Source organism: Cydia strobilella, chromosome 7, assembly GCF_947568885.1.
Source record: "Cydia strobilella chromosome 7, ilCydStro3.1, whole genome shotgun sequence".
Classification (NCBI taxonomy): domain Eukaryota; kingdom Metazoa; phylum Arthropoda; class Insecta; order Lepidoptera; family Tortricidae; genus Cydia; species Cydia strobilella.
Genome location: NC_086047.1, coordinates 5341030 through 5367562, shown reverse-complemented (window position 1 = coordinate 5367562; position 26533 = coordinate 5341030). Strand labels below are relative to the sequence as shown.

Here is a 26533-nt window from a genome sequence, read left to right as displayed (position 1 = left end):
GAGACAAGTCAAGTGGTAGACTTATCCTCTGCTTGCTTCTATTGATGCTGAGTGAACATATTCAAAAATACTTTGCGAGTTATGTCATAATTGTATTGACTATACCTAAGTTATACGGAGTAAACGCTAATCGACCTAAGATATATCGCCAAAACACATACTCGTACCTAATTATAAATTTTAAGTCCGTTATTTTAGAACGGTGACTTTTTGGCTCAATAAAAAGTTAAATAACTACTATCTCGCATGTCGGACCACATAAATTGATGTTGTCGTGCCAAACTGCATATGTTTATACGATTTAACTTTTTTTCAGTCCCAGTGCGGTGCTCAATATACTTTAAAAACAAAGCTAAAACAATGTTGCCGGTACTTTTATCATCGGTTAGATTCGAAATACAAATATGTTCGAAATATCTCTATCAGCCGAATACACCTACGAGGAGAAGGTACACGCAGTTGCAAATTGTATTTTATAGGTACTTAATTATGGAATCTACCTAAATAATTTAATTTGTCTTTGTTTGTTTTGCCTGGCGCCTTCTATGAAGCACAGTAACACAGTATAAATACACACGCACGCGGCTAAATCCGTTGGTGCAGAAAAATATTTAATGAATACTATATTTGATGGTGCATGTTATTCTAATTGAAACAGGATGTCACTGCGTTTAATTTGTATTTAATTAACCACCCGTGAATTTGGTTTTATTTGGTGTTTTGGTTTGGTTTGGTGCTACGGAGTGAAACATGTCGAGCGTTTTTCGACTTAATATACGTGAGTGACCCGTTATTAATATATTTAATATGTCTGTCTCACGGAAGTTTGGTTATTAAAATTTGGTTTATTATTCTCTAAAATAACTATTGTTAAAAATATAAAGTATGAATATCGTTATAGTTTAATTAAAATAAGCATAGTTTCCTCAGTTATATATTCATCCCGTGTTTAAAAATTACTATGAGAAACGGGGCTAGAGAACTTAACAACATGCATTGGAAATTATTCGAGCAATTAAAGAATTAACATAGTTACTCACTCTCGTGTCGGCTGCGGCCAGACCGCTCGCTATCGCATTAATTGGCCTCCAAATGTCCGGAGTTCCAACTAAACCATTCTTCAGATCATTCTGAAACAGCTTCGAATCGAAATTCCACGTAGCTGCTCCGACAGTCCTTCTCTTCTCCAGAGCAGATTTCTGCGCTATCGCCTCGGCTTTAGTCGATTTGAAACTACCAAATGTCTTCTCGAAAAACCCAGTTTTCGCTTTTGGCTCTTCCTGGTCTGCTACTTTAGGGTTCTTTTTATTGTCTAATGTTTTTACACTTTTTCTTCTCTCCGATTCTGTTTTGGGCGGCTCGAGTAGCGCGTATATTGTGAGAGACAGGAAATGCCCGGCGACTAGTCCTTGAAGATCGGGTTTGTCTGGCTTTTTGACTTCTTTTTGTTTCAGCTGGAACTTGAAGTCTTCGTTCCAGACCGGCCATGAACTTTCCTGGAGGGTAGTTTCAAATTTGCTCTCACCCGGGAACACTTTGACCTGAAATTAAATTGGAATGTTAAATAAACGGGGATAATTTAATAAAGGAGTTATGGCTAGGTTAGTAAAAGTTAAATACCTATTAGTATTTTTGATGACAGTGGGATTTCAAATTAAGGTTTAATTATATAGAACCTCACAGACAAGATTCGCAATAAAAAGACGATCATTGCATTAACTGTAAGGCTAAGTTTAGTCTGGGTGTCTGGCGGCCTACGAGCTGGCGCATTTTTTGCGCAGAAGCTCAGCCTCACTGCAGAGAGGGAACGCGGCCAGTGTCCTGGGAACAATGCCTCAGGCTAATTTAGGTTTAGATTTTATTTAATCTCTGTTTTGTGACAATAAATGTGTTTTAGTAAAAAAAATACTCTTAGTAAATATAAATACACTGTTATTATATTGCACACCATTGCATATTATTATTATGGGAATTACAGGCTAAGCTAACAGGGGCATTTCTATAGTTGGGGCGAGTAGGTATGCAATCCGATTGTGTCGCATCGCATCCCTGGAATGCATCATTTATTTACGCTGAACTGCTGCAAACTGACAGTACAGTACATTTTAATTTTTTGCTCCTGTTACAGGCCACACCCGGTACCTATAACTCTAAAATTAATGATTATGACTCACAAAAATCCAAATACCTACCTAATGAAATGTGTCTTCATACTGTGCCGCGAGTTCTAACTCGGCGCAAAAGAAGATAAAATTAACATGAATTTCTGTTGTTAAGTTGATTGTTTGTTATTTCTGAACCAAAATCACGAGTTTTGTATCAAAGACGTTAATGTAGTCACCAAAAAACATCAAAAACATAGCCAGCCAAGCTAATTAATTTAAACACTTAGGAATGGCGCCAGATAAGAACAGAAGATAAACTTGGCATCTAAGGATGACTGACACTTTCTAATTGATATTAATTTCCAACCTTGAATTATCATTATTATTTAACATTTATTACCAAGCAAGAATTCGTTTTTTGGTTAAAGCACTGATTCACTAGATATATTACTATTAGGCACTCTAGTCACGTCTCGTTCACACTTAAAGGTAAGAGTGAGAGATAACGACAATTATCACCCTACAATTGAGACCATACTTCACCGTCGATAGCATAACGGTTCCACAATTGCCAATAAGATAAGCGATGATAACATTTACAGGCGCGATAAGTCCGTGATATCCAATCGTCGGCTGAGAATACGTTTGTGCCATATCCATTTTCGAGCAAAATCGTTTTTTAATGATTGCTAAAATAACAAAAAATATGCTATAATTCTATATGTGCCATATCCGCATTTTACTATAGGATAATTCCACTCTGTTAACAAAAAAATATCACAAAAGTGTGACATATCCAACACTTTTGTGTCATATCATACATTGTACGTTTAACATTTACTCATCAAAAAAGGATATGGCAATAATAAAAATGCTTTTATTTCATGATTACCACTATATTCAAAATACTTGTATGGATAGTAAACAGATGTGCCTAAATGATAAACAAGTTCAATATTTCCTAAATGTAAAACTTTTCGTAATATATTTTTTTTGCTTCTTTTCGCTCTCCTGCAAACCAATGTAAAGTGGCATATGGCACACACGTATTCTCACCCGACGCAATCCAACCAGAATGTTCAATAGTAGACAGCGCCACGCGTAGTAAATTAAAAAACTAATTTTACCAAAATTCCGCGGCAAATTGCAAACGGCGTTGTAAACGTCATAAGGTATTTTACAAAATGCCGACTTTTTACAATTTGCCTTCGGCTTTTTGCAATTTTTGATTTTGATTTTGACAAATAGATAAATTTCGATTTTGTTTTTTGATTTTCATTATTTTACAAACGGCGTCGTTATTTTTGCAAACGTGAAAACTTTTGTAAACGGCGGATTCTTACAATTTGTCTGCGACATATAGGTACATAGGTAGGTAAGTATTGTAACTAATATACACAGACTTAGTAGGTATTTATGATAATGATTATGATTCTCCTGACCGATTTCGGCCACAGCGACTGTGTGCTCTGGAGTAAGCATTTTTAACTAGCGTTATTAATAATAAATAATAATAAAAGCATAATATTGTCTTCGGTTACCGCGATAGTTACTCATGAAATAAAACTATGAAAACGGATTATATCGCGTATATTGAATTTATAATACATCCCGACGTTTCGAACTCTTTACAGCGTTCGTGGTCAACGGGTGACTGAGGAAAAATTACAAAATGCAAAAATACCCACATACTAAAATAATGAACAATCATAGACTACAAACTTTAAGGCTGGTTGTACATGCAAAATCGGTTCATAAGGCTAGTTATTCACTATAATTATTTTTCAAGTAAAGATATATATATATACGAGATAAAAATAAACTATGCCGGCTCCAACCCTACACCACGGACCCGAGAAGATTTAATTCTGTAAAGAGTTCGAAACGTCGGGATGTATTATAAATTCAATATACGCGATATAATCCGTTTTCATAGTTTTATTTCATGAATAATAAAAGCCTTTATTTCCCAAGTATAAGTGTTACAAAAAATTTAGTTTACATACATATTATTTTTAAAAAGTTACAGAGAAAAGAAATTAAAACTAAGTTTTACTAACTAGTATTTTATGTGGGTTTGTCCATTTTTGGACGTAGGCCTCCTCCATGTTACACCATAGTTTTCTGTCGGCGGCCAGACTGGCCCAGGCTATGCCTGCCTGCTCGGTTATGTCATCTCGCCAGCGGCGGAGCGGATGACCTTGCCCTCGCCCGCCATCTGGTGGGTACCACTGTAGAACTCTTTTGCTCCAACGGTCGTCTTTCGCTCTCGCTGTATGTCCGGCCCATCGCCATTTGAGGCGGCATGCCATTTCTGCTGCGTCCATTATATTTGTCCTCTTACGAATATCAGTGTTTCTTACCCTGTCTTTTATTTTTATACCGAGTAGGCTTCGTTCTATGGCTCTTTGAAACTTCTGTATTTTGTCAATAATTTCTTTGTTTATTGCCCATGTTTGGCATCCGTAAAGTAGGGCCGGTGTCACTACAGTGTCGATAGCTGTTTTTTTTCAGTGTAATATCTAATTTGGATTTAAAAATATGTTTGTGTGACCAATATGAGTTCCAAGCTTTCTGAATTCTACGTTCCACTTCGTTTACATAGCGACCACTAAAAGAGATAACTTGTCCCAAGTATTTATATTCAGTCACGTATTCGATAATGGTATTTTCTACATGTATACTCTCCTTCTTATTATTTGTCATGACGCATGTTTTTTCCAAGTTCATCTCCAGACCACATTCCTTACTGTAAAAATTCAACGTTTCGATCATGTACTGGAGATCTTTGTGGCTTTCAGATAGCAAAACAATATCATCGGCAAAGCGTAAGTGATTTAGGTACTCGCCGTAAATATAAATTCCTATTTTTGACCACTCTACTTTCCTGAAAATGTGCTCTAGGAGTGAATTAAAAAGGTTTGGTGAAATGGGGTCGCCCTGCCTTACTCCTCGCTGTATTTCAAAGGTATCCCCTGTTTTGTCAAGTTTCACCAGCGCCCTGCTGCTTTGATATATAACTTTCAGGATGTTTATATACTTTTTATTTATTCCCTGTTGTTTTAAGGCGACCCAGAGCGCTTGATGAGATATAGAGTCGAATGCCTTTGAGTAGTCTATAAAACATAGATAGAGCGTTATTAGAGTCTAGCTATTCCAATCTCTGGTGCGCCTTTAGATTGCTCGCGTACCCTGTCTAGCGCATTTTGAACACGTCAGCACACCACCTACATAATTATGGCAAATTGAAGTTGGCGGCCGAGCCTATACGCTCATCTCATCTTCTCACTTTCTGTCGAGTTCACTGCGACGTTCAGTCTCAAAATCGCTGACTCGATCATGAACGAGGCGCCGCCATTCGGGCCACTATTACGCTGCCTTCCGCGCGCTCGCAGTCAGAGAGGGCTCTAGTTTTCATCTCTTCATATGTGTTTTTAGAACGTCCTTAAATCGTAAGTAATGGCCACAGTGGCCAACGCTTTTACGCTTTCCATCCTGGAGTTCTTAAATGAAGATGCGCTTCGCCACTCTGTCTTCTGACATTCGAGATACGTGCCTACACCACCGCAACTGCAGTAGGCACAGAGTTAGTAAAGAGAATTAGACAAGTGAAAAAAAATATTGTTTTATCGGACCTGCTGTTAGATTAAGCAGTTGTGGCCGAGTGGTCCACGTGTTAGGTACTGGGTAGTCGTGTGTTTAAACCGTGTCCTGGTTCGTACCACACTAATGTGTCTTCTGAACTTACGAACGGGATACTTATAAAATATACTTATCGACAGAATACTCGTTGGTGTAATTTTAGACACCCGAACACTTGTGAAATCCTATCTGGTGGTTAACACAGCATTTAGGAATAACCGAGCTGTCTAAGGTATATTACTTAAAGGTTTACCTCCTTGACAAATCGTTTTTAAATCCAGAGTCGGCAGATACTACGCCTTATACGTATTTAGCTTCCGGGCCAGCATATGTATAGATCTACCTACCTATTCCTAAGGGCAGGTAAGGCGACCTCTTAGAAGAACTATATTATCCGCAAACCAATCTGACGACCAAGGTCAGGTAAAGCTTTTCGTTTACACGTGTATGGTTTGCTACGCAAGAGTAAAAGAGATTGATAAACTTGCTAATCCGGGCGGGTAAAAATCGGCCGTTGCTGGAATACAGAGGTTTCTGGATTATCTGCAAATATTTTTGGTAGAAAAACCACTACTAATTAATAAACAACACATCTTTTTGGACATTTACACTTAGTCAAAAATCTTTTTCAGAAACCTTGAACTTCTTTTTAAACACCTCTCAAATAATGTAACCACACCTTGATTTTTACCGATTTTTTTAACTTAAGTATTTACTCTTCTAAGGCCCTCTTAATTGGGGAAAAACAAGATTGCGTGACTATTAAAACAATTTTCTTTAGCCCTTTTTCAGGCGATACCGTCCGGATTACAGCGACGTCCGGATTAGCGAGGGCATGTATGGTGTATCCTCGGCATCCGTAACAACTAAGTAGGTAGGTAAACGGAACGCGCGATAAAGGTACCGGAGGCCAATTTCATATAAGCGTATGCGCAAATTGCATTCATTGCAAGTGATGTCAAAATGAGATTGTTCAGCAAAGTTCGAGTAAGCACCCGTTTAAAAAAAGTTCGAGTAAGCACCCGTTTAAAAATTTGACTCTCAGATCAGTAAGTTGGAATAATACTCCTGAGCTGGCTCATCGCTTCCGAGTCTGTAATAATAAGTTGGTAGCGAACTACCGTCTCGAAACCGTAAGAGACTTCTCTGTAACAGTCATAGTGCTGAGTCCGAACCGGTACAATAATTTGGTAAAATAATTTTCCTAAGTAGGTATCACAATTATTTGGTTTTTAATTCTGTGTTTGGTGTTTTCAACACGATTTTAATGGAGACCTACAGGCCACATTAGTTAGATATTTTATTTGATAGTTCATTAATCATTTTTACCCAGATGGAAGGTGTTAGAAAGGTTTCAGTTTGAACTATTATAATCGTGGGCTTATAACTATTTAACCGCATTAAATAATCAAAGTATACTGCATAAAGTGCCTGATTTAGAACCTCATGCTTAATACTACATGAGCTATTTCTAATCCCAATACAAAACAAGTAGGTATTATTTCCAAAATGATTAGACTAACGAACTCTCCGTTGAGTATAAAAGAACTTTAATCCAAAGTAGAACAGATGTAAAAAATCCTTAAAATAAAATCGGGGCTGAGAAATATCAGTCAGTGTTTCCTTCTCGATACCCTTTTGGGAGGGTGTGAGGGGGCTCTTCCGCATCCCTGCTGTGGAGCCTGTGTAGTGTCGCACCCCAACTTATGGGGTGGTCGCCACGTGGTCGCTCACCGTCATTGTGGGGACGGCTGTGCAATCTGGTGTAAGCTATATGCTGTAAGCCATCTGAGAAATATCCTTTAGTTGCTTCTTCTCGATACCCTTTTGGGAGGGTGTGAGGGGTCTCTTCCGCATCCCTGCTGCGGAGACTGTATCCATTTCGCGCCCCATCTTCATGGGGCGGTCTTCCGTCGTCATTTTGGGGACGACTGTGTGATCTGGTGTAAGCCAGCTTTATCACTACCGGCCGTTATCCAACCCCGCGACCCCTAGCCTGGTGATACCGTTTGAGCGGGGTCAGGTTTCGGGGCCGCAGTGAAGGCGACCGGCAGCTTAGGCTGGCGTGTGCTGCGTGCCTGTGTAGGCGTCATCCGAGTGAGTGTTGTGTTGTGTCGTCGACGCTGAGAAATATGGCTAATACCCCTTCCACATATTCGACGAGTGGTATGGGAACTAGTGAGGCAAGTATGCAGGGCAGTATGACGGCCGATGACGAGTAGCGCGGCCACACTACGTCTTCCTACTTCCATCGCTACTTCCCAAATTCCCATGCCACTTGTCATTGAGTATGTGGCCGGGGTATTACGTTTCATCAAAAATAAGGTAAAATTAACTTGCGCGCGCTACAAAAGAGGTTTTTATCTTCTTAACTGCTAATTCACGCTTACCCATGCACCTGGGTATTTAAAAGGGGATAACCGGAATTACGTACAAACGAAGGGGAAAATTGTATTAGTAAAAGGCAACCTAATATATAGGTCCTGGGTCGCGTTTTATAAAATTATATATATAAGTACTTTTACCCTGTAAGCCCTGCTGTGCTCTCTTTCTAACAAATACGGTTGTTAGGGTGGTATTCCATCTGTCCAATTTCTTAGTCCAATGTGCACTCTGTGAATGTGCATTACGTCTCACTCTCTCACCCTTAGACAAAAATCTAACAAGCCGTTTATAAACCGCAACCGATAATTAATAGATATTCATGTCTTTTTGTTCCAACTAAAACTTAATCAACAAGAAATACTGTAGAAATACTAAAGTTAGTTTACAGGAAACGTGAACCTGATTGCTGTGTAACTCGACCACGCTGCCATGAAATTAATTTAATTTAACCATTGTTATACCGATCACTAAATTTACCACTATTAAGTATTAGGTATGACCCATTTATTCAATTAGTCGATTGTGCATGATGCAACTTGCCCTAATACTATAGAATTGATACCGGTTTTTTTAACAAAGGAACCCAACGTGCCTACAACATTATCCATATCAAACATTAACTAGGTACGTTATTACGTACCTACTATCTGAGGCGCTAAAAATATCTTAATGCCATGATCAGAAATAGGTTTGTTTAGAATTAATGAATTACGCGAGGCCGTTGGGTTTGATAATTGGATTCGTGTCTTGTTTCAATGTAACGTACTTAGGAGGGATCTTCGAACTTTACAATTTGATCTGATTTTGACTTCACTTGGGGCGCATCTCCGTGGCACCACACCATTATAATTACAATTTACAACTAGGTAGGTTAATACGAGGGAGATTTTTAACTGCTGGGTTTCGTGGAGTTGGAGTAGTGGTTCAGTAAAATACTACCTAGACAACAACTCATAATTGGCACCGGAAAATGCCCAGAAAAACTAACTAAGAGCTAGCTGTGACCGACTGCAACTTCCTTCCACTTCCTTAGGCTAAAAAATTCATATAAAATTTATTTCAATTGATTGCTATTACCATACTACATACTAAACTAACCTATTTTATTCATACGGGATAGTGCAATATCGCAAAGTGGGTAGAGTTCTAAATTTAAACAATAGTTACGCGACTTACGCGGTATTCCACTATCCCTGACGAATGTTTCTTTTTTTGGGGAATAGACGGAAAATGCTGCCCGTTGCATGAAACGAATAAACAAACGGATGTGGCTTGCTGTACATTTAATTCCATTGTTTTATGACTGGATTACATCATCCTATTAGGTTTTTTGTTCATTTGTTTGCAGTTTGTTTACATATATGGCTTAACTTAATTACTTAGGTACTAATTTTAATTTACCATAGGTTTACAACAGCACTGGCGTAACCTGCAGTTGAATTGATCGGTAAGATGCATTCGGGTAATTCCGTAAATCACTCATAATCTCATCATATTTTAGATACCTATAGTAAGTATTTAAGTAAGCTAAAGTACCTATTTATCATAATATTATATGTAAGTATGGCGTTATTTATAAATGCGTTACTGGCCTGAATTAGCTATGAATAGTTTGTCTTTATCTGTCATTTTGACTTATGTATTTGTAAGAAAGGGATAATATAATTTAACTAAATCAGGCCCGTAATGTTTGATGAATAAGGGGGGTAGTATGTACTAATCTATACAACTAGTACCTACTTACTAACGGTTACCTACTTTGCTAATACTGTTAGTTGTTCTGTGGTAGTGCCCGCTACGTCGTATATACTACATGCGAGCAACTAAACTGCAAGCAGTTAAACTGAGTAAGTTTCTGCAATTGGCTCGTAGTTTTGCCAAGATTTAGTTCTAACTTGAAAACTTACCGTAACTATTTCGTGCCCAGAGAAACAATTGAAATTCCAACTTCGCTTAGTTCCGGTACAAACCAAAACAATGCCTGGAAGTTACCTTAACAAGATATCCATGTGCGCGGCTCAACCCAAACAAGGACGGGAGGTGTCGGGCCCCGATGACCGTCACGTACAGGTTCTTGGAGACGGGGTGAAGTGCCAATTTGAACCCTATTTCAGGCTCAAGGCTCCCGCTCCCAGCCAGTTGACTGTCCCGATTTGTGTTCAAAATGTTCTTCAATTTATTTAGGGAAAACGCCATGATAAACAAATATTCACTTGACACTGCAAACACAAACTGACCGAAAACCGGTTTGTTTATAAGAATTTATCACGTAACGCAATTTTCCATGACCGTGCTTGCTAACAATAATTTGCCACACATATTTCTTCGTACACCTATTTAATTATCGCTTTATTCACACATCGCGTAGGACACCGTTAAAACAACCGTGTAACGAGGCTAACATGTTCGTTCAATTGAAACTCGTGTAGATAAATGAGCGCATAGTTGTCCCTTCCCACTATCAAAACATGAAATAACGACTAATTTACGGAGCGCATACGTTAAACTTTAAGTCTATGTTGTCTCTTTCACACTCATTAGTAAGTCATGCCCCACTAGCGCCACTGAACATTTACAAAGGTATATCACTGTTGGCTATGTTACACACCATATGTTACGTTAAGCTAGCGCCATCTATCGATAAATATGTGTACTTCTTCAATTAATTGATTGGATGGTAAGTAAAGTAAGTGTAACTTACTATATCCTCATTGCTATAATCAAAGATAGATATAACTCCGTAATAGATGTATACAGTCTAAGGAAAAAACGTGCCTCGAAAATCAAGAAAATTTGATTCTCGTTCAGAGGGCGCTACTAGCTTTGGCTTACTGTCGTATAGATGGCGTTGGCGGTTTCGTTTGTTATTTAACAATTTTAACGCATATCAGTTAAAGAACATAGGTCAAAATCATAATAATAATTAATGCAAATAAAAAAAATCATTTATCCATATTTAAATACATTTTATCGTATTTTTATAAATCTTCATTTTTAGTTTTAAAGTGTGTCGACAGATGGCAGTGAATTTACTGGGGTTACAAAATTTACTATGACAGTACCGCTCTAGTATAAGTTACTCTATGCTATAATCAACTATAATGGCCTTAAATGCCAATTAGGTACAGGTCAACTAGGTCAGATAGGAATGAGATGGGATTTAGGTTAATAAAATTAAGAGAACTATGAGAATGATTAAGTTGAATGGCGCTTTCTCAGTTCCAGGTTATGCTTTTCAGACTTACCTATATTGTTCAGCTCTGAATTAATTAATTCGATAGGTATGAATAGATTGAGTAGATACAGCACTTCAACCATCAATAGACCGACCCACGTTTATTAACCCCTGGAGCGCCCCATTTCACAGTAGTATCTATGGAGCTCTATACTAATTACGGACACACGTGTGACCGTACGGCGCTCCACGGGTTTATAGTTCCTAAGAATCTCGGGATCAAATTAAACTAGCTTAGGTACATAACTATAGACAAGTTATAAGAAGACTATATAGTATCAGAGCAGGTTCGGTTAAACGAGATGAATGAAATCAGAGCCAGCGGATACCGGGATGGAATATGCACTGTGGTATTGCATGGTTGCACAGAGGAACTTGATTTCTTGAGATCGGATAGCCGGATGCATATTTGTTCCACAATTTTGGCGGTTGTAGCTCTGCTATATATAGTCAACCGGATTAAAGCGTCACTTGAGGTAAATGCGTCTTTTAAAGATTTATTGTAAACGGAACATTTTAGAACTATTGCAACCCTCTAGTTGCGTTTCGAAGTTATCTGTAAAAGACGCATTTACCACAAGAGACGCAATGATCCCTTGATACCTATAGATGCTGATAGACTGCAGTTTTAAAAACTAGGTATTAGTTCCTCTACACACTTTGTGATTTAGGTTACAATTACATTGCGGCATTTGAATTTTGATCAATCAATTTGCACCTAATTCGCCGGTAATTATCTAAAATCCTATGCGATTAGTTGCAAGACTTGCAAGGTCTGTTATAGAGGCCTTGGCGCGACCACTGATATTGTTCGTATGCGTATCGTACAGAAGTCGGTTTTTTTTAGTTCGATAAGAATGTTGACTAGATATAATTTGGTATCTGGGTCACTATAATGAATTGCCGGAAATTCGTTGAAATAGGTATGCCTAGTAATCCTGACATTATGGATAGAAACAACGCACACATACCCACGTACACAGACGGCTAAAATGATTCGGAAATAAAAGTGGAGTGCGTGGCACACGTGTATTGACGTATTTGTCGACCTAATGGATAGTCCGCGGGGGCCGACTGCATGAAACCCTACCTGATAAAAAATACCTACTCGTACTATACCACGTGACAGCTACAATTACTATCCTATACCATATAAGTTTCATTCTATTTTTCGATGAGGTTCTTTTTGATGAATTTTTGTGACACTTTTTCGCCATTTTCGCAAAATTAGGGGCATTTTCTATGAAAAGGGACCTTATTGTCGATGGCGCTAACGCCGCACAGCGTCGCGCGACATTGTATTTATATCGGAGCATCGTTATAATGGCGTAAGCGCCATCGACAATAAGGTCCCTTTTTATAGAAAATACCACATTTGCTAACTTAAGCCACGGCTGACCAAGAGCAGTTGAAGCTACATATTAAAAGTCAGCTACCCCCACAAATTTCAATTTTTTTATCAGGTAGTGTATCATGCAGTCGGCCACCGGAGTAGGAGTATGGCGATGGCGGGACCTTTCTCGACAACTGCCCAAATTTCGTCTTGATCGGATAGATATTTACCTACAAGTATTGGGAAGACCTTTGCCCAGCAGTGGAACGTCATTTTACCATCTACAAAAAACCGGCCAAGTGCGAGTAGGACTCGCGCACGAAGGGTTCCGTACCATTACGCAAAAAACGGCAAAAAAATCACGTTTGTTGTATGGGAGCCCCCCTTAAATATTCATTTTATTCTGGTTTTAGTATGTTGTTATAGCGGCAACAGAAATACACCATCTGTGAAAATTTCAACTGCCTAGCTATCACGGTTCATGAGATAGACAGACGGACAGCGGAGTCTTAGTAATAGGGTCCCGTTTTTACCCTTTGGGTACGGAACCCTAAAAACGGTAACAGTTTCAATTAAATTTACCAGTATTCATCTAAGGCAGATTGAACGTTCTTACGGGTTCTTGATCCGTACATCAGGAGCCAGGAGCCCATCATATTAACTTATTTTTTCTTTAAATGAGTAAGTAAAGAACCTCATTTTGTAAGAGTATAATTTGAGTTTGAGTTGGCCTATTCAGCCGTGTATTTTGTTTTTGCCCACCAACCTTACCTATGGTGCGACTCTTTCCGTCCATCTTTAAATTTTGAATATTTATGAACAAGGCTAACCCAGACGATTCGAAAGGGTTTTTTGTAAATAAATATTGTCTTCCGTATCAGCTTCCTCAATTGCTTAAACGTTTACTGGTAGAGATTCCTTAAAATAATATGTACGTAATTTTTATAGTTATCATACTTCTATTATGACTGTTACGAGGGCGTTACAGTCGTGCATTTATTTTAAAGGTACCAAAATAAAATAAAAGAGATTATCAACAGATATTATTTTTTAATAAGTAATATTACACAATTCAACGCAGCAACCTCTGTACTACATAAAAAAGTAGCCATAAAATAGAACCGTATTACCTACACAACTCTAGTCACAAATAAAATTTCTAATTCTATAATTATTATAAAATCAATTCATTTTATTTCATTGAAAAATCTTTAGGTATCAGGTTATACACGAGTTATTCAGTATTAAAGAATTTATTGATTGTATAAGATCAGCAAGTGGCGGAAAGTTTCCAAAAAGTTAGAAAAGTACTCGGTAGGGTTAGGAAAATTTCACCGGAAAAAAACACTTATTTTGGAAATGGAAAATTTCGATTCTCATTCTCTAATATATGAGTAGTTTCCGAAACTTTTCCATGTGGAAATTTCCGTTTGGAAACTTTCCAACGGCACATCAGTAAGCGCCACTTGCACCATTTCGGGTTAACCGGTTAAACCTCGAGTTACCATGGTTACCAGTACAATTTGACACTGGGTTAACGGTTTAACCAGTTGACCTCGGGTTAGTGGTATAGTGCAAGTGGCCCTAAGATGTGTTACTTAAGTCTAAGGCAAATTCGGGCTTCGATTTTGTTAGCTGATGTAGATGGCACTGTACGGCTCGTACATTATATGCTGTAACTCAGGGGGACGATTTTTGAATGAGGACTACCGTTTTTGTGCTCACCAGTTGGCACCACTGTAAATGTAGGTCAGAAAAACAGATCTCAAAATTCTTCTATGCTTATTTTTATAAAATCAATACGTTCTAATATACACAAAGGTATTTTAACGTCTAAATGTGCCATTTTTGCAACCTGTTTAATTTTGCATATATTTCAGTTGGCACTTTTTTTAATCCACTAACGTTTATTGAGCTATATCTATTGTTTACAATTATTAATCAAAGATGGACAAAGATTTACCACAATTATGAATAAGGAGTGAAAATTTTCGATAAAAAAGCTTGAAACCCCCTAAACTTCTATGCATTTGACATATTGAAAGACCTCCATCTACACTAGCGCCCCTAGCGGCGAAATTAAACGCTTTAGCCCTCATATCGATCGCTCGATTTCGTCACTCGATAATCGTTGGAAAACGGTGAAACGCTAAGTTATGAAATAGGGACCGTGCGCGTTGGAGGTTCTGCCATCTTGGGGCCTGAATCGGAATCATAAACATGTACATTGCCAAAGCAAGTGCTGCCATCTACCGTCCTCGTACGTTTTCTTTTGCATAGTAGGTTCTGCCATCTTATGGGCTACATTGCAAGCATAAACTTCACATTTACGCCTCGCGGCAAAAATCTAACGGCTCCTGTGCTGCCCTCTATAGTTCATGCACGCTCCCTATACGAGCGATAGAAATTGGGAATCTAGTGGCCCACTCGTTTTGAATTTACTTAACTAGTAGAATTTAAATGCTTAGTGAAGATAGTATTTAAGGGAGTAGCCACACGAAATCAAGCGCTCGAAATTCAAAAATCGGTCGCCTGGGCCGTGGTGCTTAATAAACTACAACTAATGTTACAAGCGGAACTCCTTCTCTAATTTCACTTATTAGAAATGGAGCTCCGCTTGTAATATTCGTTGTAGTTTATTAGTGAGCATGTTGCTGGGCTCTTAACGATGTATCGAATATTGCATGCAAACTCTTGAACAGTGTTAATGTGTTTAGACTGCTTTGTGTAGTAAACCTTTACTTGGAGAACATCTTTCTGAGGCACACTACTATCGTGTCGTAATAGTGCACTAATATGGAGACAATGAGGACGAACAAGGCGAAGCAAATGCCGGTTATGTACATGAACTGACTGGCTTCTTGTGGAGTCGCGAGGAGTTCCTCGCTGCTGGCGTCGCGATCGAGAGCATCGAATTCCGAAGTATCTGGAATGAATTGAGTTGTATTTAAATTTATATCTTAATAATCCATACTAATATTATAAATGCAAGTCTGTCTGTCTGTGTGTTATCACGCTTAAACCGCTGAACCGATTTAGTTGAAATTTGGCATAATAGTATTCCAACTGTCCAATATCTTGGTCCAGTATGCATTGCGTCTCACTCACTCTTAAGCAAAATGTGAGACGCAAATACACATTAGGCGGAATACCATCCTGGCATCCTAAGATGAAGGAGCTCTATAAGGTCTTTCAGGTACATACAATTTGCATGCAATAGGGAATATTACGCAAAACTCTGCGTAGACGGCGTCACTAGCACAATCACAGGGCCTGCCGCGAAACACAAAAATCGAAAGTTCAGTTCTCTCTATCAGTCTTGCATATTCGATCGATAGCCATCTGTAAACAAACCGCCTTGATGCATCAATGTCATAGTGAAAACTTGTCAAAAAACTGTTTAAGGTGGTTCGATTTTCATACAAAATTCAATCTGCTTTAATAAGGGAACTACACACTATTACTACACAAATATTTGCTCATTTATCTACTTTCGAATATTCGTTTGCGCTAAATTAATAGAAAAACTTTGTTTCATACAGAAATCATACATAAATCAACGTAATTTTTTCATCAATTTTACGTATGTGTGTGTCACAAATGTCGTGTACAAATACGTTGCGTGCGGCGTTGCCACTCTATGACGTTGGCGACGTTGCCTGGCCGACCTGGCAGGATTTGCAGTGCCGTCATGTTTAGTGCATTTTTATTTGACAGTGTTGACACTGACACATAGGGTCATGTTTATTGTGACATCAATTTGTTTGTATAAATTGAAAATGATAGCAACGCAAAGAGTATAATAATATATGTAGCAACGTCTAAATCAAGTTACAAAAATCATCGGTGTTCTGGTCCGCGAAAATCCAGAAAAATTCAGACTCAATTGAAGCGGAATTCATGATGGTGAAGTTTCGTAAGGTAGGTAGTTTCATTCCTTCATTGTACATTGTAATTTTCTCGTGCCGATCTTTTTAGAAAATAATTCTCACTTCTTCCGTAATGGTAGATATAAGCAGTGAACAATACCTATATAATGTAATTATTACTGTTTTGGTTGCCGAATAGTCAATGTGTCACTAACTCTAGGTTTTTTTAGGTATTGTGCAAAATGAAGAGGCATTCTTGGAAATAAAATGTTTTCCTTCATTAGCCAGAAAAAATCAGGACATCCTCACTGCAATAAAGTAAAATAAAACATTTCCTGGGGATGAAAATTATGGAATTTTGTCTATGAATGAAAAACACAATTATTACTAGGTAAGTAAATGATAACTTTATTAGAATCCATATTGTTGCTTCATCTTTCTTCCTATAACATTAGAGATTTTGTGCTATCATGATATTATTTTTCTTTCAGGTACAGGGACAACTACGGATAAGAAATATGAAAAAATGTTATTTCATTTGTTGTGTGAATCCATCTACACCAACAAGACATCCACTGCTGGACATAGGCCTCCCCAGGGATCTCCACAACGACTGGTCTTGCAAGACCGGCCAAAATATCGAGAAATAAATAATATAAATAAACATGATAAATATCCCGTTTTCTATAATAGTTATAATTAGAAGGCCATGCAATGTACCAACTCACTGTACCTACTTGAATCCAAAAAAATATATAAAAAAAGTTTTAATTTTATTTTACAATTACTACTTTATTATTAGTACATTACGATACAAGTGCGAAAAGTAGGAAATTGGCAACGAGTGGCGATAAATTGAAACACGACCGAAGGAAGTGTTTTAATCGACACGAGTTGCGAATTACCTTTTCGCACGTGTATTGTACAACGTTTTACAGTACATAATTATGGCCCTTTACATTTTCGACATATGCACGTATTGTACTAATTACCGCACTAGGGCGGTAACGTATATGTAGCACCATATGTACTAAAAAGTATTTTACAGTACATATGGTGCAACTTTCTCGCCCTAGTGCGTAAAGAGCACTTTTCATGCATATGTCGAAAGTATAAAGGGCCATATGTACTGTAAAACGTTGTACGATACACGTGCGAATAGGTAATTCGCAACTCGTGTCGATTTAAAACACTCTGCGGTCGTGTTTTAATCTGTCGCCACTCGTTTCGAATTTTCTCTTTTCCGCACTTGTATCGTAAATAACTATTTCAAACTGCAAGGGTACGATGATAGATCTCAATTCAATATAATTTTGCAGCATTTGGCATTATTAGGTTATAAATTGTATGGAGATGAAATCTATCATCGTACCCTTCCAGTTTGAAAAATACTATAGAGGCTGGGCAGTAAGGGATTGCTTTACTTGTAGAACTATATTTAGCGTTTTAAAAAAAAACTGATACCTGACACTTACAAACCTGGACTTCCTTGGGCTAGTGCTACTAAGAATCGTCAGTATTCTCCATCCTTTCTGAGTTGGAAGAACCCAAAAAGGTGAGATTTGTGAAAGTCAGGTTTTCAATATATGTGGCGTTTTCAACCAAACGGGTACCTACTTTTTGTTGTCATATTTCCATAAAGCTTCAAAATGAAATCAACCTAATCGACAACCGACAATGTGGTACCTTTTAGTTCAAAACGTCACATATTTTTATAAAACGTTATAAACTAATTTATTAATAATACTGAATATCTGGGAGAAAAAGAAAACATAAGTAAAAACTCAAAAATGCTCGTTTTCCCAGAGATAAGACCTAGCTAGATCGAACCCCTTACAGCAAATTTCATCGAAATCGTTAGAGCCGTTTCCGATATCACTGAAATATATTTCGGTTATATCGGAATCGGACAAGAATTCGAAGAATAAAAGGTATAAGAAACATAAGATAACACAAAAAGGACAAAAAAAAGTACCCCTGACGTACCAGTCTCGAACCCGAATCCTCTTGCACGTATTTCCACGAACATACCGCAACGCCATTGCAGCATACTTACACTGCATGAAATTGTCTACTACAAGCAATCACGGAAACACTGTTTGCATGTGTGAGTAATAGTAGGAAATAGCATGACAGAAACACTCTGTCGACTTTAAAAGTGTTTTTTACACTAATGAAGTATTCAATGTTTATTATAATAGTTTAATATTTATGTAAAGAGTGCGCTAAACATACTTTTAAGTATACAGATACCAACACTATTCCACAAAAAAATAAAACCTGAAAATTTGCGAAAGTGACGCCATCTAGCGGGGTTTAAGCTTTGGGTAACCTAGTCGAACCACCTTAAGGCATAGTATGTATACATATGTTACGCTATGGTTTAGGATGTGCACTAGTGCTGCACTCTGGCGGCAGAACATTGCAGTAATATTCCCTATAACAAAGATAGATATAACTCCGTAATAGATGGATACAGTCTAAGGAAAACACATGCCTCGAAAATAAAGAAAATTTGATTTTCGATCAGATGACGCCACTACCTTTGACCTACTCTCGTATCCTCAAAAGGAAAAAAACGGAACCCTTATAGGATCACTCGTGCGTCTGTCTGTCTGTCCGTCAGTCACAGCCTATTTTCTCCGAAACTACTGGACCAATTAAGTTGAAATTTGGTATACATATGTAAGTTTATGACCCAAAGACGGACATGTAACGTAAACAAATGAACTTTAAACACGGGAAATCTTTTGGGGGGTAAATGAGAAAATTAAAAAATAAAGTTTTTCAAACTATATCGTGTTACATATCAAATGAAAGAGCTCATTGTGAGAAACTCAAATATATATTTTTTATAATTTTAGGATAAACAGTTTAGAAGTTATTCAAGAAAATATACAAAAAATGACCATCCCCCCCTTTATCTCCGAAACTACTGGGTCTAAAATTTTGAAAAAAATACACAAAATATTTCTTTACCTATAGATCACAGGAAAACCTATTAGAAATGTGTAGTCAAGCGTGAGTTAGACTTAATTACTTAGTTTTTGATCCGACCCCTAGGATGGGTTTTTTAAAGACGTTTTACATAAAAAATACATTGTTTAAATTGTGTAATGTACGGAACCCTAGGAACGCGAGTCCGACTCGCACTTGGCCGGTTTTATTTTTAGTTTTAAACGTGTGTCGATAGATGGCAGTTAATTTACTGTGGCTACAAAATTTACTATGACAGTGCCGCTCTATCCTATTATATCCTCTTTACCTATAACAACAGGATTAAATAAACAGCAGTTCATTGTTACCGAAAGCCGTTAAGTTTAATAATATTCTTGTCGTAAAAAGTAATAAAGTGAATATCTGGTCGTATAACGCCATCATAACAGGGAGGTCGGTGTAAATGTGCAAGGGTTATGATTCTTTTATGTCCATAATATAATAGCGATTTAATTTCAGTCTGATGTCATTTTTCGTTTTCGTATATTTTAACGTTAACCATTTATTAACTAATGTAGGCCAGTAAAGGCGGGATTCCACCAGTGTGCGGCACAAGCAAATTCAGTACAAAAATGCTTGTGCCGCACCCCACTTCTTGATTTTTTTCCTGACCAGAATGAATTCACTACTTTTTCTATTTTGTACGCTGTATACGTATATATGAAACTTAGTCACGACAAGAATAAAAACCGGCCAAGTACAAGTCGGACTCGCGCACGAAGAGTTCCGTACCATTACGCAAAAAATGGCAAAAAAATCACGCTTGTTGTATGGGAGCCCCACTTTAATATTTATTTTATTCTGTTTTTAGTATTTGTTGTTATAGCGGCAACAGAAATACATCATGTGTGAAAGTTTCAACTGTCTAGCTATCACGGTTCATGAGATACAGCCTGGTGACAAACAGACAGACAGTGGAGTCTTAGTAATAGGGTCCCGTTTTAACCTTTGGGTATGGAACCCTAAAAAGGTAGGTAGGTATTCATATCGCATGCTTTTTAAATTCCAACAAACAAATAAGGGAAGAGGAGCATGAATGACATTAACTTGTATAATTCAACAGCATACCTCACGTACAGAGAAACTAATACATTAAAGCACGCTGTCTCCATCTTCTTTTCTTTAATACCACATCGGTGGCAAATAAGCTTATACAGCCCGCCTGGCAAACGGTCACAGAGGCATATGAACACTTGCTACTAGTGTCAAAGCAGCTCAAAGTATTTCTACATTTCGTCTTATACTACTTATAATAATAGTTTTTTACACACTTTTATTTAGCTTCACTGCGTACACACCTTTGTATATATAGTGCTTCAAATCTTGTAACTAAAATTTGAACCACTTCCCGGTATCTGAATCAGTTGAAATTTGGAGTACTGTCGTAATTCCGGTGACAATGCAATAATATGCTAACATGGAGGTGTTCTGATGATGTAGCCGGTAGGTAGCCAAAGGTACTCCTCGATAGAAAAACACGTTTAGGCTCATTAGAAAGGTCTCAAGAAGTACTGATAGACATTCAAATGAGAAGAAGTACAGTCAGCAATAAGTGTGTGTCACAAAAATTGATTACCTGCAGGCGTCTCTACATCGCACACGACGTCAGCCTCAGTGATCTGCAGGTCCAGCAGCTCGCGGACCGAGAGCAGCGCCTCGGCGGGCGCCTCCCCGGGGAACAGGTAGTCGCAGAGGAATAGGGAGCCCACGGGAACTAGGACGCGTCGAGGCGGCTCGTTAAAGCACACTTTCTCTGGAAAATTAACATTTGGCGGTGTTTAATTCACTCTATTATCTGCCTAGCTTAGCGTAGGTACTCGGTAAGCATCGACGAACACTAAGAATTGGATTTTAAGTTGAAATTAACGTAATTTATACAACAATGACATTAATTAGTATAAGTTTGCATGCGACGACTGTATTATTAGGTGGTGTGTTACAAAGACTACTTATTATTTGAAATATTTACTATCAATCGAAATTAAACTGTCGTGAGACATATTTCAAAATATTTAGACCACTACGGTCGAGCCTGAGGAAGGACTCCCGACGAGTCCGAAACATTTCAGTGTAACCGACTGTAACCGTAGTGATGATTTACTATCAAATCTACGTCTGAACTCGAGACAGTTTGTGTTCTTGTTGACTTCAATGTGTGTAGTTGTAAGTTCGGCTACGTAAGAGGTTTGTATGATGTATGCTCGGTAATAAACAGACATACGTAAGTAAACCACTAAACTACCTTCCACTAGAAAACTACCACGCAACTATATTACCAATCGAAGTCTTTTCAAAATACCTTTTTTGTATGGGTTTCATAGTGATATAAGCCCTTTTCAATGGACACTCCTCAAACGTGTCTTCAAAATTTGGTAGGGCGATGAACGATACACGCATATTTGTAAAAGTACCTAACAAAGTTTGATGCGTGAGTACATTCGTTTAAGCCCGCACATTCTAATGTCAAGCTTCGTCTTTAAACTTTGAAGACCTTCATTCATTGACGTATTATATCTAAGGACGGGCCTTACGGGCAATAAGAATGGAGCCAGTACATTGGTGTGCCACAGCTACAACGTGATTGGTAGATGAGTTCGCATCACACGCGCGATTGGTCGAAATTAGCGCACGCTACGCGCGTTAGACAGCACGATTGGCTCGAATTCGTGAGGCACACCGCTGAACTGGCACCATTTTTATTGCCCGTAAGGCCCGTCCTCAGATATACGTCAATGCCTTCATTCCTAATTTGGAGTTTGAGAAATATTGTTACTTAGACTTTTATCAAGATGAATGTCATAAACCATAGTCAAAATTAATCATCGCTAGAAGTAAAAAAAAAAACCTTTGATTAATGATTAACAGTATGTTATCTCGAACACCTGGTGACACGCCCACGTGTAACATGTGAGTTTTTATCGTTGATGTTAAAGATAAGGTATGTCAGACTTTTTTACGTTTTGGCAAAACCTACATTACCTAACCTTACAATCGATCAGTGTCGTAAAATATGATAAAGAAAAGAGGTCGGCGACCAGACATTTTGCCTTTTGTATGAGTAATATAACATACATATTACATATTATGTACTAAGTCAATGCTTTAGATCTTATGATAACAATACCGTCAATTAGAAGTTTTTTTGACTATCTAAATTTTTTGTTAAGTGGCAGGTACTTAACAAAAAAAATTTGCATTAATTAGCAAAAATACTTCTAAGGTATTGTATTACAGATCTTTATTCGCTCGTGTATACAAGCTTCAACGTCTCAACCAGACTGTCTGTCATCTGCTTAAGCAAAGTGCTCGAGTTTCTTGGCCACAATGCTAGGAATGACAGTAATAATCCGGAAAAGTAGGTAGGCTATGTCTATAGCCATGAAGACTAGTAGTGTCGCCAACCCATGGTTGTTTCAAAACTTGATGTTTTGACAGCTTTAGGGAACAATCCAGTAAATGACATTAAAATTAAGCTTCTTACCTTCAGGCAACATATTGTAATCAATCAAGGCATGCCAGTGAAGCCATCATGGGAAGCCAGCACTATATCCTGTTTGACTGCGATGATGGCTGACGTGACTACGCCGCTGAAGTGTATGCTACCGTCGCATTCTAGGTATTCTGTGTGTTGATAGCTTAAGGAACAAATCTAGTTATGTTAAACTTTCTTACCTTCAGGCAACAGATTGTCATCAATCAAGGCATCACAGTGCATAGTGAATCGGGAAGCCAGCGACCGCACTATGTCCTGTTTGACAGCGGTGATGGCTTCACTGACCGTCGCTTTTGGGTACAGGAACACACTGGACGACACTACGCCGCTGAAGTGTATGCTGCCGTCGCATTCTAGGTATTCGACCGTTTCTGGGAGACAGGTCTCCTGGAAATCAAATTTGTCTTGTAAAGTTGGGTTGAGCCAGGAAATTAGAGAAATAAAAGATATAGCGTGCCGCGAGAGACTTGCGATGGTAGATATGGCCATAAAATGTAACCACCTTTTGTCGCAATTGATCTGAAAATATACTTTCGATTAAAATTTTGCTTGTCAGATGCCTTTGGCTATATTATTAACTATTTTATACTAAAATTATGTATATATTCAGTTAGATGGTAACAATATACAACTGAAAATAAATGAAAATTAAACATGTCTACTGGATTTTTTTCTATCAAGCCAATTTTAATATTTTAAGGCTTTGGTAGTAGTGGGCTCTTGCCATAGCCTACTACATACTTGCTTAGTCTACGTTCCTTGTGTATTTTTTTTTCTGTGCTCTTGATTAAAACATGTAAAAATTCTAAATAAAAAACTACAACTTTGCGTTAGGCCCCTCTTATATAGTAATATTATCTATTCTGTAGGCCAATGGACAAAAGGCAACAAAATGCATCCTGACAAGCTATACATATACTGTTCATATTGTGCTACCTTTTGTTTGAAAACATAATTTTATACTTACAAATGGCACAAACAATGACACTTGCATGGACTTCAGGGCTTCTTGCTGTGTGAGTTTAGCATTAGTCTTGGGCTTCTTTTTCTTATTTAGATTTTCTAAAGCTTCTGAACCAGTCTTTAGCTCTCCGTCTATAAACATAACACTGGACTCTATTGTCTTCTGTGCAGATTCCAATATTTGCTGAAAAATTAAGGCATGTTGTTTTAGGGTAATAGTGTAAAGTCAGTTTGCAGAGTAGGTCAATTAAATCTGCATCTGACTGTACTTAGGTTGTTATAGACAAAAATGTCAGCAATTAATAAAAATGTTTTTAAAAAGGTTTACACTTAGAGAATTGCGTGACTGTACTTTATGTAGATTTTTTAACACAGGATTAAGCAAATTCCAAAACCAAATCACTTAATATCAAGTTCAAAATGGACCTAACTGAAAGAAATAAAAAGCAACCTTTAAGTTGCTCTACGAACACAATACACATGACTTTAAAATCTCCAAAACAAACTTACTTGAAATTGTTGCTTAACAGAAATACCACTCTTCTTCACGATGACCGGGTAAACATCATCAAATTCAAAATAGCAGTCCAGTCTCTGCCACTGTTGTGGTTTCGGCAAAAATTTCCATTCAACAGGCTTTGTGAATACATTTTTTACTGAACCAACCTCCACACTCTTGCATGTGAGGACCTTTGTACTTGTTGACATGTGGAGAACAAGCCGTTCTGTTACCCCTGGGCAGTTGCCGTACATGTACGGGTTTGTGTTGAGCGACTTGTATGTGTAATTCAGTATTGCTTTCACTCTACTGAAGCAGTTTGGGTCCTCAAATATATCTTCGTCACTTGTGATGAATATACCTGCAATTATTGTGTCCTTGAAATGAAGTTTCAATAAAAACCAGAACCAAACAAATTGTGGATCTAAAGAAAAATTTGAAAATATAATAACCAATATTAATTAGTTGACCAAGTTGTAAAAACTGTTTATTTAAACATTCAACAAGAGTGCTAATCAAATATGATTACTGATTTGACCACTCATATGTCCCAGCCAAAAAATAACCAGTTATAAATATAAATTAAATTGTGGTTACACAAAATAAACTTGGAATCTCTGACTTATCAAGTGTGACATAGCACCTATTGTACCAGAGAAAGACTGGGTATTATTTATAGTTATTGCAAAGCATATATTTCATCATTATTTTATACTTAAACACAGGTTTTGGTGTCACTATCATAAGATAATTAGCATTGTAAAGGTCATCTTGTAAGTAAATAATTTATTGCCATAATTCTTTAGCTTAGGTGCAAAATTGATCAACCCACCTTGAACAAACATCCCTCCGGGCAGCATTCTAGTAACATGTTTGGCGTGGTCTGCTATCCACGCCTCCGACACTCCCGATAAGCTCCTAACAACCTCAGGCTTGTCTGAGGCTGAGAATGTCTCGTTTTCCGCGGCATTGTCAGAACTTTTCTCTTCTGGAGTACGAGCCAAATGTATCACATTCTCACGTGAATCTGTCGTCTGTAAATTTACAATTTTTACTTTACTTATATCCTATAACTGTTTTTTAATGAATACTTAACTTTAAAAGATTACAAACTTGTGATACGTGCCTGACCTAGAATAAGTCCTATCACGAAAGTTTCTTTTGATGCATACTGTTCGAGATACTGGAGGCAGTATTCTGGGGAATACACTGTTCTAACCATGATGATGGTTGATGAATTTACAATAATTTCATGAAGTTTTACATCAACAATATGGTTTTGACGGTTCGATTTCACTTCACTGTAATGCCAATGCCACTAATGCCTATTATGCCTTGCCTGCTGCGGTTCCTGCCACCGCTGCATAAATATACATTTAACTGTCAACTGTCATTCATTTGTCAAATTGGCTGGCACGTCAGGATTCGAGAAGGCTCCTCCACACTCGTGCGCGAATCGCGGTGTAAAGCTTATAGACATAGCGCTCCAGACTACGCGGCTTCGCGCCGTGATTCGCGCATAAGTGTGGAGGGACCTTAGATCTTAAGGGAGAGTAAAGCGATAAATAAAGTTATAACAGACGGGCGTACCGAACAACGAACTTGGTCCGGTCCGGCGCAAGTTCGATAATGTGAAAGGCGGTTCGCTATATCTAGTCTGGCAAAAAAAGAGTAGAAATTAAAGTCTCTTGTTTTGCCACTGTAGTTATTATTATTATTACCAAGTCCGATGGTCCGATGAGCATGCACGAGACCAACGGGGAAGACGGCTGAAAGCTAATTGTAGATGGCGCCACTAGAGTTTGAGACAACTCGACCAACTCGTATGAAATTTATAACTGAAAAAAATATTTGTATTTAATAAACCAATGTCTAATAAAACTTCATAATTAAACTCTCTGTATAAGGATTAAACTTTGTATCTAAGGCCAAGAAACTGTTGGATAAAGTTTCAAAGCCATTCAAATAAAAAAGTTTTGTTTTGACAGGAGCATGTAGGTTATTTTCATGTA

General features: G+C 37.8%; 2 protein-coding genes across 2 annotated transcripts in view; both read right to left on the bottom strand.

The window, feature by feature from the left end:
• Positions 1 to 10610, bottom strand: part of LOC134742984 (uncharacterized) — a 35504-nt gene extending 24894 nt beyond the window's left edge. The window contains exons 1-2 of the mRNA XM_063676239.1: positions 10125 to 10610; positions 1041 to 1541 (exon numbers count right to left, since the gene is read on the bottom strand). Coding sequence (XP_063532309.1) covers positions 1041 to 1541; positions 10125 to 10328 — 705 coding nt within the window. The 5' untranslated portion in view covers positions 10329 to 10610. The remainder of the gene's footprint in view (positions 1 to 1040; positions 1542 to 10124) is intronic.
• Positions 10611 to 14084: 3474 nt separating this feature from the next.
• Positions 14085 to 25851, bottom strand: LOC134742982 (protein odr-4 homolog). Its single transcript, XM_063676237.1, has 7 exons — positions 25648 to 25851; positions 25354 to 25555; positions 24533 to 24882; positions 24027 to 24206; positions 23239 to 23446; positions 21143 to 21319; positions 14085 to 15626 (listed from the first exon to the last, which is right to left on the bottom strand). Exons 1-7 carry the CDS (start codon positions 25741 to 25743, stop codon positions 15439 to 15441), a joined length of 1401 nt encoding a protein of 466 aa, XP_063532307.1. The 5' UTR covers positions 25744 to 25851; the 3' UTR covers positions 14085 to 15438.
• Positions 25852 to 26533: the final 682 nt, after the last annotated feature.

What these genes read in the sequence shown, in the direction of transcription:
- LOC134742982 (XM_063676237.1), bottom strand. Translation starts at nt 25,743, where the DNA reads ATGGTTAGAACAGTGTATTCCCCAGAATACTGCCTCCAGTATCTCGAA. An exon ending in TAGGACTTATTCTAGGTCAG is followed by an intron (nt 25,556 to 25,647) that starts GCACGTATCACA and finishes GTAAATTTACAG; the next exon opens with ACGACAGATTCACGTGAGAA. An exon ending in CGATGTAGAGACGCCTGCAG is followed by an intron (nt 15,627 to 21,142) that starts GTAATCAATTTT and finishes AATTCATTCCAG; the next exon opens with ATACTTCGGAATTCGATGCT.